This window comes from Protopterus annectens, chromosome 3.part0 (genome assembly GCF_019279795.1).
Source record: "Protopterus annectens isolate FY-2018-M chromosome 3.part0, PAN1.0, whole genome shotgun sequence".
Classification (NCBI taxonomy): Eukaryota; Metazoa; Chordata; order Ceratodontiformes; family Protopteridae; genus Protopterus; species Protopterus annectens.
In genome coordinates this window covers 602,927,006-602,944,469 of record NC_056731.1, presented here as the reverse complement: position 1 = coordinate 602,944,469, position 17,464 = coordinate 602,927,006, and the positions used below count along the sequence as shown (strand labels likewise).

The following is a 17,464-nucleotide window of genomic DNA, read 5'->3' as shown; positions in this document are numbered from 1 at the left end:
AATTTGGGCACATAAGATTCTTGAATGAATCTGTTAATTAGGATACTTGTCAGGAATGAAAGGGCATCTGCAGCTATCTTTAGAAATGTTGGGGTAAATGTTCTGGTGCATTAGAGCATGGTTTGAGCTTAAGGAGTAGTTTTTTAATAGTTGTGGTAGAAAAGGGGTTGATAGTGAATTTAGGGGTAGAATGGGGGTTGAGTTCAGGGGTAAATGTGGGGCTTGTAGAGTTGGGAAAGGTGGGGGGAGGTTTTTGGTGGAGCAGTGTCACTTATGCTGTCTCTGTCATGAGGAAAGCAAGTGGTACTGTTGCCTATTGAGTTTATATAGAAAGACTTAAAGAGAGGAAATTTCATGAGGAGGTTTGTCAAGGTGTGGACAAGGAGTGTTTCTTTGTGCAAGGGTTCAGGAGAGATGAGATGGAATTCCAGAGTTTTGGGAGGTTTATTTATGGTTAAACTGCAGTTTTGTGTAGTAAGTTTTTTTGTCTTTATACACTAGCTTTTTTACCTGATTATGGAGCTGTTTAATGTTTATCACAGTGTCCTGGTTTTTGTTGGTTTGATAATGTTTCCAAGTTTTACCTCTAAGGTACATCAGATTTTTAGTGGGTTTGGTCAGCCAAGGAGCAAATCTACTTTTGATCCTTTTCATGCGGAGTGGTGTGTGGTTATTTAGTATGTCCAGGAATGTAGTATTGAAATAATCTACATCATTTTCTAGTGGAGGTGTTTTTAATATGTGCCAGTTAATATTTTTGATGATGTAAGTAAAGATTTGAGGGCTGAAGGTAATTAGCTTCCTTATCTGTTTATAATGGTGTTAACTTTGGAGTGCTGAGGAGGAGCAGTGGATAAAGGCAGGGAAGTCGTCAATCAGTGTGTCTGGAAGAGTGTCTGCTTCAGATATTTTATTGGGGTGGGAGATGAGAATCCAGTCTAGGGTGGATCCTGGGGTGTTATCTTTGTTTGGTTTGACTGGGGTGTTTATGACATGAGTAAAGTTAAATAGACTTGATATTGGAGGTCTGGGAGTTGGAGTTCAAGTTTAGTCAATTGACATTTACATCACCTAGGATAACAGTTTTGTTTTTAATATTAGTGGAGATCCAGGCAAGAATTTCTTCTAGCAGAGGGATACTGATTCTGAGGAGTATGTAGAGAGAGAGAGAGAGAGCTATGATACAAAGATTTTTGTAGTTGTTAATCTTTAGGAGAGCAATGATAATTTTGGCATTTGCGAATTGTGGGATGGGATTTGTGTAGGGTACTACACTGAGTGAGTTAGGAAAGATTAGTGCTACTCTGCCACCTTTTTTGTTGGGCCTGTCAGATCTTACAGTTTGAAAGCTGGGGGGGGGGGGTGGAATTCAGAGTCTTTTATGCAGGGTTTTAACCATGTCTCAGTGATGGCAATGATGTCTGGTGGATTAGGAGCGATCCGTGCATGTAAATTGGAGATTTTGTTGTGAATACTTTGAATATTTATAGTTACCATGTAAATGGATTTGAGACATATTAAGTGTGGAGGGGCCAGGGCTGGGGTGTATATTTCCTGATAAAGGCAAAGTTGTGAAGTACTGAAGTGGATTTGACAGTGCCTTGTAGATTAGGCATAGATCACCCCTTAATAGTTGGTAGGAGACAAAGTGAAGGATAGGGCTTTTAGTCAATCCACAAAGAACATGTTGTTCATAAAGTATAATTTTTTTCTGTGGTGACACTCTTTACTCGTATCAAATAACTAAAATCTGGAACACACTCTCCCTAACTATTAGATCCACATTTAACCTTGTCCACTATAAGAAAATACTCAAAAACATTTATTCTACAAATGGCTCCACCCATGCTTCCCCCTGGCTAACTGATACTACTGTTTCCTTTTTTCTGTCCTGTTACTACTACCATAGTAATATATGCTTGCTGCCCAACTTCCTAAACTAACTACTCTAACTCCTAACTCCCAACTAGCTATAACGCTTCCTCATCTCTACTCTTCCTTGTCTCTACACTCACCTAGTCCCCAGTAATTTCTATCTACCACACACCTCTTTTTATCTCTCTTTCGCTCCCTTCTCTGGTAGTATCTCTCCTAGACCATCCTCATTCACTCTATTCTTCAGGTATATTTTAAAGTGAGACACACTACCAACTGTATTTCCAAATTCTTGCTCGATTCATTGTTTAACTATTAATCCCCTTGAGGTATCATGTTTACGTTGTAAATATTTTAGTCAGTTTTTTATTTAAGCATATTCCTATGCTCCCATGTTTTTATTTTACTTTACATCTATATAATTCAGCTTTTTGTCTGTGGAGCTTTAATCCCCAGGCCTCCGCTGAAAATGGGTTTATGCCCAGTTGGACTTTCCTGGTAAACAAATGTCAAATCAATAAATAAGGATGTATAATGGAGATTAGAAATTTTTCATTCTCTCTTAGACCCCCCCCACACACACACACACACACCATTAAATGCAGCACTACTAACTAATTTCTCTAATTCTTCCTTGTATCTGAGAACATTGGGCATGGGAGATGGGAGATGGGAGCTGGAGATGGGGAGGCATAGACAATTTTCAAACTCAGCATTGTGGAAATACAACCAAAAAAAAAGAATAAACTTTAAACATCAATGCAACAGTCATAATGCAGGAAGCATACACAGAGATACAAGTCAGGCTGAAGCATACATGAACACTATCATAAGCAGATATGTTACAAGACTTCAATCTATAAAATCTGTAAAATCAGTAAAGAGTATATACAAACTGTCACATCATATATTATACTGTTAATGTGAAAAAAAATATATATATATATATATATATATATATATATATATATATATATATATATATATACAAAGAGCAAAGTATTTGCAGTAATGTTTCAGTCATCAAAAGAAAGAAAGACAGACTACAGGAAAAGTGTGAGACAGAAAAGACAAACCAGACTAAGAAGGACTACTGGCTGGCTAACAAACAGGGTAAGACAGGAGTTGCAATAGCAAAGAACAAGGCATCAGTGGCATTCTACCAACTTCTGGAAAGTTACTCAGTAGATGACACAAACCAACTCTATTGGGTTGCAATGCAAAGACAGAAAGATAAAGAAGATAGTCTGGTCAGCAACAACCTGCTCACCAGTCTACAAGACATCAAAGGCAGATGGAAGGAATACTTCCAGCAGTTTCTGAATGAGAAAAAACCCACAGAAACTGACTGCCCCAGACACAACCTACAGTGAAAGTAAAGGAGAACCCCACCCTAGAAGAAGTAAAAACAGTGCTAAGGAAAATGAAGTCAGGGAAAGCAGCAGGCTCAGATGAGGTCACAGCAGATATGATTAAGATGTTGGGTGAGATAGGGGAGAAATGGTTCCTGGGGGTACTCATAGCAGTGTGGAAACAAAGGTATATCCCAGATGACTGCAGAATAAGCATGCTTGAAGGGAACATCCACAACAGTGGGCAGTACAGCGGTATCAAGCTCCTGTCATACTGTATGAAAGTCCAGGGCAGGGTGACTGATGGAACAAATATGCAAAGTAATAAAAAGTAAGAAGGGATATGAGCAATTTGGATTCAGATCAGAATGCAGCATAACTGACCCGATGTTTGCAGTGTAACAGATAGTTTTGAAGAAGCTACAAATGAGGAAAGAGTCCAACTGGGCATTCCTATACTTGGAGAAAGCATATGACACAGTCCCAAGAAAGTTGATCTGTGCAGTCCTGTGCTGCTTTGATGTCCTAGAAACATTGGTAGAATAAGTACAGGCTATCCACCAAGGACCCAATGACTTAAGTACGAACAGTGTTTAACCTCACAGACGGATGCTCAGTGGGAGTGGGTGTGCACCAAGGTTCAGCTCTGAGCCCAATGCTCTTAATACATGCAATGGATTACACTAGCAAACAGGTCAGATGGTTACCTCAACAAAGTTGCTGTATATAGACGATGTAGCATTACAAGCAGACAATGAGCAAGAACTCTAGTAAAGGATAGGGGAATAGAATGTAAAACTGAAAGCATACTGGATAAAAGTGAGCACAGATAAGACAGTTGTAATGACAGCAAATGGGGGAAATCAGATGAAGCTCAGAACTGATACAGAAGAAAGATTGAGGAACAGGTTAACAACTTCAAGTACTTGGGAGTGGTGGTTTAAGAGAAGGAAAGTCTGAATGAGGAGGTCAAAACTAGAATCAGAGGGGCTACAGCTAACTAGCACAAAGTGTCAGGGGTAGTGCGTGACAGAAGAATGCCAAAGAAGCTGAAAAGTAAGGTGTACAAAACAGTGGTGCGACCAGTGCTACTATATTGTATAAACACCTGGGCAGAAAGACAGAGCAGTTGAAGAAGCTAAATATGATGGAGATGAAATGCCTGAAATGGGTGGCAGAATGTACACTGTGAGACAGATGAAAAACTGAAAACATCAGAGCAGAAGCCAAAGTAGCTCAAACTGCAGAGAAGGTCAAAGTGAACAAATTACGGTGGTTTGAACATATGCAGAAAAGGAGAAGATAATCTGATGAAGTTGATTTGGGACAGATACGAAGTAGGAGAAAACAAGGGCATTGAGCAAAGAAATGGATGGATTGTGTGAGAGAAGACCTACAACAGGCAGGCATGACTGCTGAAGAAGACAGGAGAGGATCATTGAAACAAAACAGATGGTGACAGTTGACACAGCACCCTAACCCTATGTAGAAAATGGGAAAAGGAGTTTTAATGATGATGATGATGATGAAGATGAAAGTATTTGCAGTAACTACTATTGCCAGGCATGTGATGTGAAGGAGCCTAAAGGCTTTATTCAGTTAAGGGGGAAGAAGGGAAAAGAGAAGACAGAAAAGAGAGAAAAATAAGAAAAAAGTATGAGTATGGGTGTGGAAACAAAGGTGAAGTGGGCAGTTTTCTCCTATCCAGGTTCAGAAGATCTAGGCAGCACTTCAGAAGTTTGGGAACCCTGTAAGGCATGTGTGTCCAACCCGCTGCCCGCGCGCCGCATGCGGCCCTCAGAGCTCTTCCATGCGGCCCGCGACCCGTTAAGTACCCCTTAAAGTAGAAATTAAACTTTTTTTTTCGTTCGCGTCCTTTAATGTTTATGCGCATGCGCCACATTACTTGTTTCACTTTTTTTTTTATGCCAGCGTCTTTCCGCTGGTATGCGCATGCACCAAAGCGCCATTTTTTTGCATCTCGTGATATATTCATGATCAACAGGTGAAGGAAGAGCATTGTGATCGCGGTGAAGAAAGAACTGAGAGCGAGGGGGATTGTAATATTTATTTTATTTATATACACTGACTACACTACACATCTCCTGCAGTAACAGGTAAGTCGTTAGATTAGTCTTAGTGTTAACTAGTAACTGTAAGGCACAGCACTGCTCTAATCTACAAGGATGCCTAGACCTGTTTCAAGGAAGGATCAAATGTTTCTGAAAATGTTATGTACCTACAAACTTGTGTTAATTTTATATGGAGTCAGGATAATGTGGAAGGATACCAATCAAGAAATGTGTATTTTACTAAATAACAGAAGCACAAGAACAATAAATAATCAAGATTTGCTTTAGTATGTGTGTGTGTGTGTGTGTGTGTGTGTGTGTGTGTGTGTGTGTGTGTGTGTGTGTGTGTGTGTGTGTGTGTGTGTGTATGTGTATGGGGGAAGTTCAGAGTCCTCTTACGAGCTTTAAAATAAACCAAGCACCTACCACCCTGCTTATAAATGTCTACTTTGCAACAATGAAGCATGAATGGTAAAGCTCAATAAAAGTACATACATTTATTGAGCTTTAAAATAAACCAAGCACCTACCACCCTGCTTATAAATGTCTACTTTGCAACAATGAAGCATGAATGGTAAAGCTCAATAAAAGTACATACATTTTGAATGCTATTCTACTGTGTGCTTTTTTTCTTTTAAAGTCCTTCAGAATACTGCTGTGTTCCTGAGTGAACCATTCAAGTACATTGCTGTTTCCCGTAGATAGGGTTGGATACTCACATTTACAGTTATCACAATTACTTCTGAGAAAAAAATATTTACAACACATGCCAAATACGGAGAAACTGCCAACAATGTTTGTGCAACATTAAAAGTAAATATAATGGCATGCAGTGCTAGAAAGATAAAAAAAAGCAAGTACTGGCTGCAGGTACTGTGTTTGGCACAATTATTTAATCTGCAATACAACCTCAGCGTCTTCAGCTTGTGTTTTAATGACTGCAATATGTAAGAATTACTGGTATGATTTGTGTGTGTGTGTGTGTGTGTGTGTGTGTGTGTGTGTGTGTGTGTGTGTGTGTGTGTGTGTGTGTGTGCATATTGCAGTGCTAAATGTTACAAAGCTGTTGCATATAGCAGAGTATCACCAGCATCATTTGATTTTTCCAGACGTTCCTTTATTAATGTTGCAAATGTATTTATTATAATTATAGCAATAAGCAGACTTCTACGGTGGTGATGTTACAAACTCTGTTCATACACACTGTGTTGTCAGTGAAATCATATGATTATTAGTCTGCTATGTGACTGGATGAGTGAATGGTCACTATTCTAACTACACACCCTTTATGTCTCTGAGCAAGTTTTGAAGAAACTAATGAGATATGTTGTTGTATGTGAACTCATATTATTATAACATTAGTTAAATATAAAGCTGCTATGTGACTGACAATAGAAAGTGTATGGGACTGCCTAGTTATGTGTGTGCAGACAGCTAGCCTATCACAGAATCCTTTAGTTTAGTTTGTATTAGTCCGCGTGTACCTGGGGTCTTTTGCTCTTTTTTTTTTTTTTTTTGCTCTTCTCTTCAGTTTACGTAAGAGACCCTTTTTTTTTTTTTTTGTCCTCACTTGCCGTTTGCAATTATATATTTTACATGCGGCCCCGAGACCATTTCTGTTGACTCAATGCGGCCCTTGCAACTGAAAAGGTTGGACACCCCTGAAGGCAAACTACAGGAGATGTTGGATATGCAGTAGAAAAGCCAGAAGCCCGATACTTTACTTCTATTTTAAAATGTATTTTGACAAAATATAAGCTAATAAGTAAACATAGTGTTTCATTTTTAATATGAGGCAATATTATATATTATTCATAACTAATATGAAGTAGTCTTAATACCAAGAAACCAGTATGGAACGAGGGTTGGGTGGCAGGAGGGTAGTTAGCTGAGGGGCTCAACAATATTGTCCAAATTAGGCCGTATTGTTTATAAGGTCAACCCTGGTTTGGAAGACATGAAAGAAAGGAAGGAGAATAAGGATGGCCAAGTGAGTACAGTGTGCAGCCTGAATCAGGGTAGACTAGACAAAATGTCTCCTTCTGCCAATAGTAATATATGTGTATGCCTGAAAGTAAGACTGGTGGGTGATGAAGCATGAGGTCAAATGTTATGGAACACTATTTCTGTCATGCCCTTCCCACTGTATTCCACAGACATTATATCACCAAGCTTTTCAATATGTATGTATGTATGTATGCATGCATGCATGTATACCAAAAGACTCCCAGCTCTCACAGGCCCATTTTAAGTCTTCTGTGTCCCCTCTGATCTGGACAGACTAGTATTATGGTTGGCAGAAATACTCATATCTTCCACCTAAAAATGTCAGCTTTCTCTCAGTCTTTTCCCCAGCCTGGCCTTCCAGCACACAGCCAGGAAGGAAGATTACGTACCTGCCAGCAGAATGTCATAGCAATGCTCATAATTATGACTAGTTACCAATGCTGTTAAATACTTGAGGATGTAAACGTAATAAATTATACATGAATAAATAACATGGACACTGAGTGTATTATGTACTCCTTATTTGCCAATGAAAAATAGAAGTTATGTACTCACCATAACGTTCCATCTGAGTAGATACTTCATTTGTCTGCAACCTGTGGGTAGTCGGATCCAACCTCGGATCCGAACCGGCAGCTTTCCAAGCTTCAAGATCCGAGCTCCTAGCTCCTCCCCCCTACCCATAATCCCTTACTACCAACCGGTTATTTTGCCCTATAGGCTAAAGACGGAAAAGAATTTCTCCAAGGAACAATACCTTACCGAGGTTCGGGGGATGGCAGGGGGGGTCGGTTGCAGACAAATTAAGTATCTACTCAGATGGAATGTTATGGTGAGTACATAACTTCTATATCTGAAGTAGTTACTTCATTTGATCTGCAACCTGTGGGACAGAGTCCCCAGCTTACCTAAAGGCCCTGGGTGGTCCCTACGGAAGGATATTACGAAGCACCGCGGAGCCAAAGGAAGTCCTACTTCTGGAGATCATGTCCAGTTTGTAATGAGAAATGAACGTGTGGGAAGAAGCCCATGTAGCTGCTGAACAAATATCATCTACTGGAACTCTAGACCAAAAAGCTGTCGAGGTAGCCACAGACCTAGTAGAATGCGCCCGGATGGCAACCAGAGCTGGCTTCCCAGCTGAAATGTATGCTTGTCTAATACATTGACAGATCCAATTTGCCACTGTCACCTTAGAAATTGGTTTGCCCATGGCTGACTTAGCATAAGAAACAAACAACTGGTCTGACTTGTGAAAATCTTTAGTCCTATGCAAGTAAAAATGTAGTTGTCTGTGCACATCCAATTTGTGCAATATGTATTCACCTTTGTTTTGGAAACTCGGAAAGAAAACAGGAAGGTTAATAGATTGATTAATGTTAGTCTCCGTGGCAACCTTAGGCAGAAAGGAAGGATTAGTCCTGAGGGCTACCCTATCTTTGTGAAAAATAAGGTATGGATACTTAACGCACAAGGCTTGCAACTCTGATACCCCCTTGGCTGAAGTAATAGCAACCAAGATAAGAATTTTAAAGGCACTGAGGCCGCCGGTTCAAAAGGTGATCCAGTTAATGCTTGTAAGACCAAGGTAAGATCCCATGGAGGCATAGCCGGCTTAATGGGGGGCTTTAAGAGAAACACACCCTTTAAGAAGGCTTTGCATATCTTTGCTGACGCCAAAGAATTTACGCCATCTCCCACATGATAATGAGAGATGGCTGCAAGTTGGACTTTAATGGTGGACGCACTAGCTCCCTGTCTAAAAAGGAGGGATAGGAAGTCCAGGATAGTGGGAATAGGAACCGTAAAGGGATCTAATTCCTTATCCTTTGCCCAGATGGAAAAAGTTTCCATTTACTGCTGTAGAGCTTTCTGGTGGATGGCTTATGAGCTGACACCAGAATGGCCTTAACCGGGGACGAGATACCGGGAGTCCTTGCCATTAATGGAACTGGATCAACCATGCCGTGAGCCTGAGGTTGACCAGGTTCAGAGTGTGGCATCTCATTGGATGCAAGATTAGGTCTGGTCTGGGATCCAGAATCCATGGTGGGACCACACTGTGAGACTGCAGGAAGGGGAACCAGATTTGTCGAGGCCAGAATGGGGCAATAAGAATCACTCTGCTCCCCAACCGACAGGCTTTCTGGATGAATTTCATCATCAGAGGGAGAGGAAGATACGCATAAAGGAGACCAGGCGGCCAAGCATGAACCAGAGCATCCCTGGGGGATTCCCCTCTGGGGGGAACTATCACGAAGTAATCACTGCATTTTGAGTTTAGGGGAGAGGCAGAAAGGTTGCAGCGAGGTTGACCCCATTTGAGGAATATCTGCTTCGCGACAGAGGGATTCAGAGACCACTCGTAAGGGCTGAGAAACACCCGACTTAACTTGTCTGCTAATATGTTGGACCACCCCGGAATGTGCGTTGCTATCAGAAAGCGGTTGGTGGAAATAGCCCATTCCCACACTCTCATGGCTTCTCGACACAGGGGGTAAGACCTGGTCCCTCCCTGTTTGTTTATATACCAGACAACGGACATGTTGTCCGTCTGGATTGCAATAGTCCCCAGAGGTAGAAGGTGATGGAGAGCTTGCAATGCCAAAAGCACTGCCCTCATCTCTAGGACGTTGATATGCAATGCAGTCTCTATGGAAGTCCACGTGCCTTGGACGGACTTGCCTGCGTAACGCCCGCCCCACCCGAGGCAGGAAGCATCCGTGGTCAATGTGGCTTTGACTGGGGGAATCACAAAGGGTCTCCCTTCTTTGAGTTCCTGAGCCTGTAACCACCAAAGTAGGGAGTCCCTGCATGCCCTGCTCAGGGGAATCAGCATGTCCAATGGATGGACCGATAGTGACCATTGGACCTGGAGAGTCCATTGTAACACTCGCAATCATAGTCGGGCATGGAGAGAAAGGCCGATCGCCACTGATATAGACCCTAACGCCCTCAGGACTAATTCTGCTGGAGGAGCTGGGCTCCGAAGAATGTCCAGGACTTGGCGAGACAAACTGTTTAGCCTGACCGATGTAAGAACCACTTTGGAGATCCGAGTATCCAGTCTGGCCCCTACGAATTCTAGGGCTTGAGTGGGGCACAGGCAGGATTTCTTTAGATTCACTGAAATGCCCAAATGACAAAACAGAGATGGAGAGTAATCTCTCGCCGCAAGCAGTAGATGCTTGTTGGGGGTGGTGAGGAGCCAGTCGTCCAGGTAAGGGAACATCTGAATGCCCTGGAGTCTCAGGTGGGCTGCAACCACTGCCATGACTTTGGTGAACACTCTGGGGGCTGAGGTTAGGCCAAATGGAAGAACCTTGAACTGATAATGACTGGCTCCTAGCCGGAAGCAGAGGAACCTCCTGAATCGTCTGTCCATTAGTATATGGTAGTACGCATCTTTGAGGTCCAACGAGCACATCCAGTCATTCTCCTGCAGAAGGGGGAGAATAGATTGGAGGGTGACCATCCGGAACTTTTCCTTGGGTATGAACAGGTTCAAGGACGAAAGGTCTAGAATGGGTCTGAGGTCCCCCGTTTTCTTTGGCATCAAGAAGAACCTGGGGTAATAACCCAATCCGGACTGATCTGGGGGGACGGGCTGGATGGCTCTTTTTCTTAGCAACTCTGAAATTTCTTGAGCTGCAGACTCCCTTTGATGGGGTGGAACATCGGGGAGATGTTTGGGTTTGGGGGGGGGAGTGCGAGAACGGTATCGTGTAACCTCTGGATATTATCCGGAGCACCCATTGATCGTTTGTAATGGACTCCCACTTTGACAGGTGCTCCGATAATCACCCCCTGACTGCCTCCAGAGAGGGACAGTCGGGCAAGCCCTCAGGGCTGTTGCGCAGGTCCCTCCGAGAAAGGATCTCTAGACCCGAAGTTACACGGGCCCCCTCTGCCTCTGGGCCGGCGTCCACCTTGTCCTCCTCTGCCTCTAGAGGACGAGTTGTCCACAGCAGGACGGGATTGCTGAGATTTACAGAACCACAGCTTCTTTTGCCCCCTCTGATTCCTGGAGAAGGATCTTTGGGGGTTAGAGAAGCGGACTCAGACGGCCGACAGCGTCTTCCCATCCTTTTCGCTTTGGACTAATGTGTCATGAACTGATGAGCCAAATAAGGCTGAACCATCGTAAGGGGCATTTGCGAAGGACTCCTTAAAGGGATCCGTGAAGTCGCAAAGGCGGAGCCAGGAGTGCTGTCGCAAGACTACTCCTGCTCTGCTAGCTCTAGCGGCTCCTTCCGTGGCATGGGAAAGAAGTCGCATAGATGTATTTGATATGGACTTTAGAGTGGCCTTTCGAGTCTCAAAAACCTTTTTGTCTGGGACCGACATGGACTCCGGCGGGGCTGCAGCGTATTCCTTAATTAAGTCACGCTGAAGCCGGATAGTGTGTGCCATGTAGTTCAGCGACCTTATGGCAAAGGTCGCTGAAGCAAACATCCGCTTCCCAATACGGTCCAAAGCCTGGGACTCCTTGTCCGGCGGATGGACCGAAGAACTTTCTTGGGCAAGTTCTTTCTTAGTGGCCACCGCCACCAACATAGCATCAACCGGTGCGCCTTTGGACCAAGAAGGTCTATCAGAGAGAGGGCTGAGGACCTTATCCAGGCATCTAGGGATAGGCTCCACGGTGTTGGGCTTCTTCCAAGCCCTGGTGGTAATTAGGTCCACCAAGAGGTCGGCTGGGGGGGACACCCAGGAGGTAGATGTGCCTGCCTCAAAGGCCTCCAGAAATACGGACTCGTCCAGGGAGGGCTTTTGGGCAGACCACCCCCTCTTATACGCAGCATTTCCATGATGTCTCCAAATGAGACATCTTCAGGGGGTGACCTTGGGGAACCCTCCGTATCATCCAGATCCATGTCCGTGGTTATGGACTCGGGGGAGTCCAGGTGCCTCCTTTTGCACTTGTGCTTCCGAGGCACCTCTGCGGCGGGGCTGTCCGAAGAGGGCTCGTCCACCGGGTGATGTTCCTCCCTAGGAACTAACTGGAGGCTTTGGGCAGGCTGTCCAGATGGACGGATGATCGAAGACAGACCCTGATACAGTTGGGGCACGGGTGGATCTGAAGGCCCGATCGGGGACCTGGATGACCTCGACAGTACCCTCTCCACTACCTCAAAAGCTGAGGGAGATTCACTATCACCAGCCTGAGAAAGTAACCTCCTCGGCTCCGAGGATAGGATCAGGGTCAGAGCCAAAGCAATCGGACCCGAGATAGTGGTGTGCTCCACCCCAATCGGCGCCGAAGACACAACCACCCCCTCGGATCCGATGCTCAACCCTCGGCCCCAAGAGCTTGGATCTGACAAGCTCGAAGGTATAGTCGGCGTCGAAGACACTATCCCTGTCGGCGCCGACGTATCCCCGGATCCGAAAGGGCCTGGATCCGACAACTCCGAGACCCGAAAACGGGATGGAGAAGGAGCGATCGGGGCAAAAATGGGAGCTGCACTTCCTCCCAAAGGGGGGGAGGCAAGAGCATCCCCATCTGCATCTGGGTCTGTAAAAATCTTTGCATCATCCGATCCAGGTCTGCTTCGGAGATGCTTCTTGTAGACCGCGAGGAGGTAGTCGAGGCAGGCCGGGAGGGCCGCCTCGAAGACCTCAAGGGAGACCTATCCTCCTCCTCTGGCTCCGGAGAAAAGGAAGGTGAACGGAGCCGAGAGGACAAGGATCCGGAGACCCTCTCAGGGGACTTCAAAATCTTTTCAGGCGGAGCCGAGGGATGAGACTCGGCCAGCCTCTTTGAAGTATGGCCCTCTCTCTCTCTATGTTTCTTCTTCTCCCTGTGGGAAGAAGAACCAGACTCCACAGAGCTAGTACCCGATAAGGGAGGTTGAGTCCTGGGTACAGCTAAGGGAGTAGCCGGCGCCGAAGCTACAGAAGTAGCTTGAACCTGGCTGGGAGAGGAAGAAGAAGCCGAATCCTGAGGGAGTTTCCCTGCCAGGATCAGCTTGTTCTTCCTGTCCCTAAGTGCCCGAGGGTTGAAGGCCGCACATATCTGACAGGCCTCCGACAAATGTGCTGCCCCCAGACATAAAACGCACTGAGTGTGGCCATCAGCTGGGGAAAGCTTGTGGCCACACTCAGTACACTTAGAAAATATACCTTTAGACTCAGCCATAAGTTCTCTCACACACACACACCCAAACACTAGGGGGGGAGGGGGAGAGACAATTTTAAACTAAGGAAAAAAAAAGTTTTTTTTTTTTTTTTTAAGTGTGTTTGAATGAAGGATTCAATGCTAAAACAACACACACACACAATTTAAACTAGAAATAGCTATAAAAAAGGAACAATCTCACCAGGCCAGGAGCTCTTCACTAAGAAGCAACTGTCTTTAGCCGCGGCAAAAAACGATCTGAGGTAATGTGGCTGGTAGTAAGGGATTATGGGTAGGGGTAGGGGGAGGAGCTAGGAGCTCGGATCTTGAAGCTTGGAAAGCTGCTGGTTCGGATCCGAGGTCAGATCCGACTACCCACAGGTTGCAGATCAAATGAAGCAACTACTTCAGATTTATGCTGTTATGCTCAGATTCCTTTAAGTTTTAATTGCTTTTTACCCTGAGTTTTATGAGTTAATGCAGAATGGATTCCCAAGAAAATTGTACCAACAATATTTCTCTTACTTGGTTTAAAAGCTAATATATTCTCATTTGTGAATGATTTCTGAATATTGATGTACCTGCTTATTACATCTATAATTTCATGATCAGTCACTGTCCATATGTTCTCCCATGGGTCTACCTTCTTTCCATGAAAGCACATTACAACGAATCCAAGTTGAGTGACTCCACTTCTCATGGAAACAACCTAAACAGACCAACTATAAACCCACCCAAATGGGGGGCTTCGCCCCACACTCCCTTATTTAAACATACCAACTCCGAGATCACACTACATTGAAGAAAGGGCAAAGTTCACCATGGTGGCCAAGTGGTTCCTTTCACAGGGAAAGGATTTTGGCAGTCCATGCTTTCGATACAACGGCATTTCTGAGAAGTGGAGTTGGATTGTTGTAATCTGCTTTCGTGGAAAGAAGGTAGACCCCCCTCCCATATACTGTAACATGATATAAAAAAATGAAGTACTAATATGATCACTGCAGTAAACTATTTTTACCTTCCAAAGAAGCACTGCTAGAAATAGGAATGCAATAATTCCTAGCAGTAAACTGATAGCAATAATCCATCCAACAACATAACCACGGGGCTCCAAATTATGTAAGGCCTCAAACACCATCTGAAAGGTAAAAAGAAAATATTTTTCATTATACCGTTTGTTATATCAACACAGAAATGCAATGTAGTGAAGAACTAAGCAGTCTGAATATTGCAGACAAAAAACTTTGCTTTCATAACAATCTCGTAAATGTTGTAGTCTGTTTATTTAATTATGTAGCCACATATCATCTGTTGCATTTTCTATGTCATCAGATATTATCTTTAAACTGGTCTAACCCCATGTTGACTTTGTATACTCCATGCAACCGCCATCTCTCTCCAAGTTTGAGTATCTACCATTGCTCCCTTTAGATAGACTATATTTATAACAGGAAAGGTGCCTAGTTAAAGCACCAGTCAGAATCTGAGAAAAGGGTGCCCTCCTTCCTCCCATGATCATCCTTACATTCACCTTAGTAAATGAGATGCACTGAGACAAAACACCAGCTTTCCTGCCCCATACATCCACTTGCTTCTTTGAGGAACTACTGTGACTCTTGTTGCACCTACAGCTCATGGAGGGGACCAGTTACATCCCAGTAACAAGTGTGTAACCTTGCCTTAGGAAAAGAAAGCAGCTGTTAGACAGACAGCAACTTCATATCCCCCTGGTAGCTATATGGTCAACTGACAGCATTCCACAACCAGGATTAGGAGATGTGGTTTCTACTGCAACAACAGGGCCACTAACCTGGGGAAAACCAATATGTAAAGCATGTGCAGTCAGGAGATTTTAATGGAGTGGTGTGCCACCTGGGAGGAAGCCCCAAGAATGATGAAAGCTGTGACTCAACTTCTGACTCAGGAAGTTCAGAGAGAAGCTGAGTAGCCTATGAAAGGAGAGCCACTGCATACTTAGTTATATGGGTTTGGTAACTGATAGCACAGAAAGCTATGGTGGCTGATTTTATATATATATATATATATATATATATATATATATATATATATATATATATATATATATATATATGGGTTCCCTTCAGAAGCTCAAAATACTGAAATCTCGAATTTCAGTATCTCAAGCCCAAGAAGCCGAATCCAATGAACAGCGAAAGTTCAGAAGCGCGAAATTCAAAACCTTGAATACTGGAGGTTTTGAATTTTGCACTTCTAAACTTCCGCTGTGATCATGTATTCAGGTAAGTGTGTGTGTGTGTGTGTGTGTGTGTGTGTGTGTGTGTGTGTGTGTGTGTGTGTGTGTGTGTGTGAGTATGTGTGTGTGTTAAGGGGTTTGGGTAGGGGCTGTGGTGTGTGTCAGTGTATTTTGTTGCTGTGATGTGTTTGTGCATGGAGAATGTAGCTTGTGTGGTGGTGTTTTGTGTGTGTATGTATTGTGACCTCGGGTGAGAATATTTAAGTAGAGGGGGTGTGGGGGTGCAGAAGGGCTTGCCTCCTGCTTTCATGTAGTAGACAGATTGTGTGTGTTTGTGTGGAGAATGGTGTGTGTGCGTGTGTGTAGTAGTAGTACCGTGAAATTCAAAACCTCCGGTATTCGAGGTTTTGAATTTTGCGGTTTTCAGTTTTCGTGGTTGTGTGGATTCGGCTTCTTAGGCTCAAGATACTGAAATTTGAGATTTCAGTATTTCGAGCTTCTGAAGTGAATCCATATATAAACATATATAAACTTTTTTTCCCAACCTTTCCATGGTTATACTCTCTTCATCTTGCATACATACGCATACTAAATCTAGAGCAATTGATAATAGTTTTTCAATCTTACTCACAAACACTGGCTAATCTAGAATGTATGTACTGTACCTGTGTACTATGTATGTATTCTACCTACATTCCAAAGTTCAGCTGTACACCACAAATCTATTACTTACCTTTATTTTTAAAATTAATATCTTTTTTGATTGTTCTCTCCACTGTAACTGTTTGTGCCACATACCACTGTAAAAACATGTCTCTTGTAATTTGTGTGTATACTGATTATGTCTAAATAACTAAATGTGTCTGTAATTTTTCTTTGTGGAGCTTTTCTCCCTGGGCCTCTGCTGAAAAGGGGCCTTTTCGGCTCAGTCAGACACCCCCAGTTAACAAATGTAAAATAAAATAAAATAAAATAAAAAATAAAAAATCTGAAGGGAGAATAGAAGTGGATGGCAATAGTCTTGAAGGTTTATCAACAGTCACAGAAACAGTCACTGGATCTGCTGATGGAAATTTGAAAATAAATTTACAATCCTCTTGAACATTATATAACCTGTCTAGCCTTTTAGGGGCAGGTTATTGAGAGTCCACAATCTTTGATGCAGAAGACAAGACATCCAGAAAAGCTGGTAAAACCGGAGGCACAGCTGAAGGAAAGGGAGAATCAATACCTTTTCTGCACCTCAGAAACCTGCAGTCCCACATAAAATACTCCCTCATCCTGCCAATAGTCTCCCCAAAGGTGATATCTTCACCAGGAGACTCTGTGCCATTGGACCCTTCCGCGGGGGAGGCATACTACAAGGGCAAGGTAATCTAAGCAGAGTAGGCCAAGTATTCCTCTTCTGAGGAATCCTTCTTATGAGAAGAATCTTGCACTCTAATCCTTTTCTGCAGTGAAGTAGTAAAAGGGGGACTAGGAAATGAAACCCTTGAGGGAGATTTAAGAGCCATAAAGGAATTGAACAAGCCCTGTGTAAAAGCCTGCAAGTCAGCAGGTGGGTCCTGAGGAGCAGAGACACATGTGGTTTTCTTCTTCTTTTTAAGAGGAACATCAGTCCTGTGAAAGGTGAAGGGACATGAGATAGGCCTACATTCGATGACATTCACTGGTGCACCCTCCCTTACTAAAATTTGTGGAATACCTTAAGGGCCTTCTGAAAAACAGAGCTTCGGTACCCCTAGTTCATCCAAAGCAGACGTCTACATAGTCTCCAAGGATGTGCCAATGGCAAGATCCCTTGTGGCCTCTGAAGTGGTAC

The 17,464-nt window shown here is 43.5% G+C and overlaps 1 protein-coding gene across 3 annotated transcripts in view; it reads right to left on the bottom strand.

Annotated features, from left to right (window-relative positions):
- ITGA9 (integrin subunit alpha 9) overlaps positions 1 to 17,464 on the bottom strand; it is a 5,160,704-nt gene that overhangs the window by 121,825 nt on the left and 5,021,415 nt on the right. For all 3 annotated transcript variants that reach the window (XM_044065011.1, XM_044065010.1, XM_044065009.1), the window contains one exon: positions 14,446 to 14,565. In XM_044065011.1, coding sequence (XP_043920946.1) covers positions 14,446 to 14,565 — 120 coding nt within the window. The remainder of the gene's footprint in view (positions 1 to 14,445; positions 14,566 to 17,464) is intronic.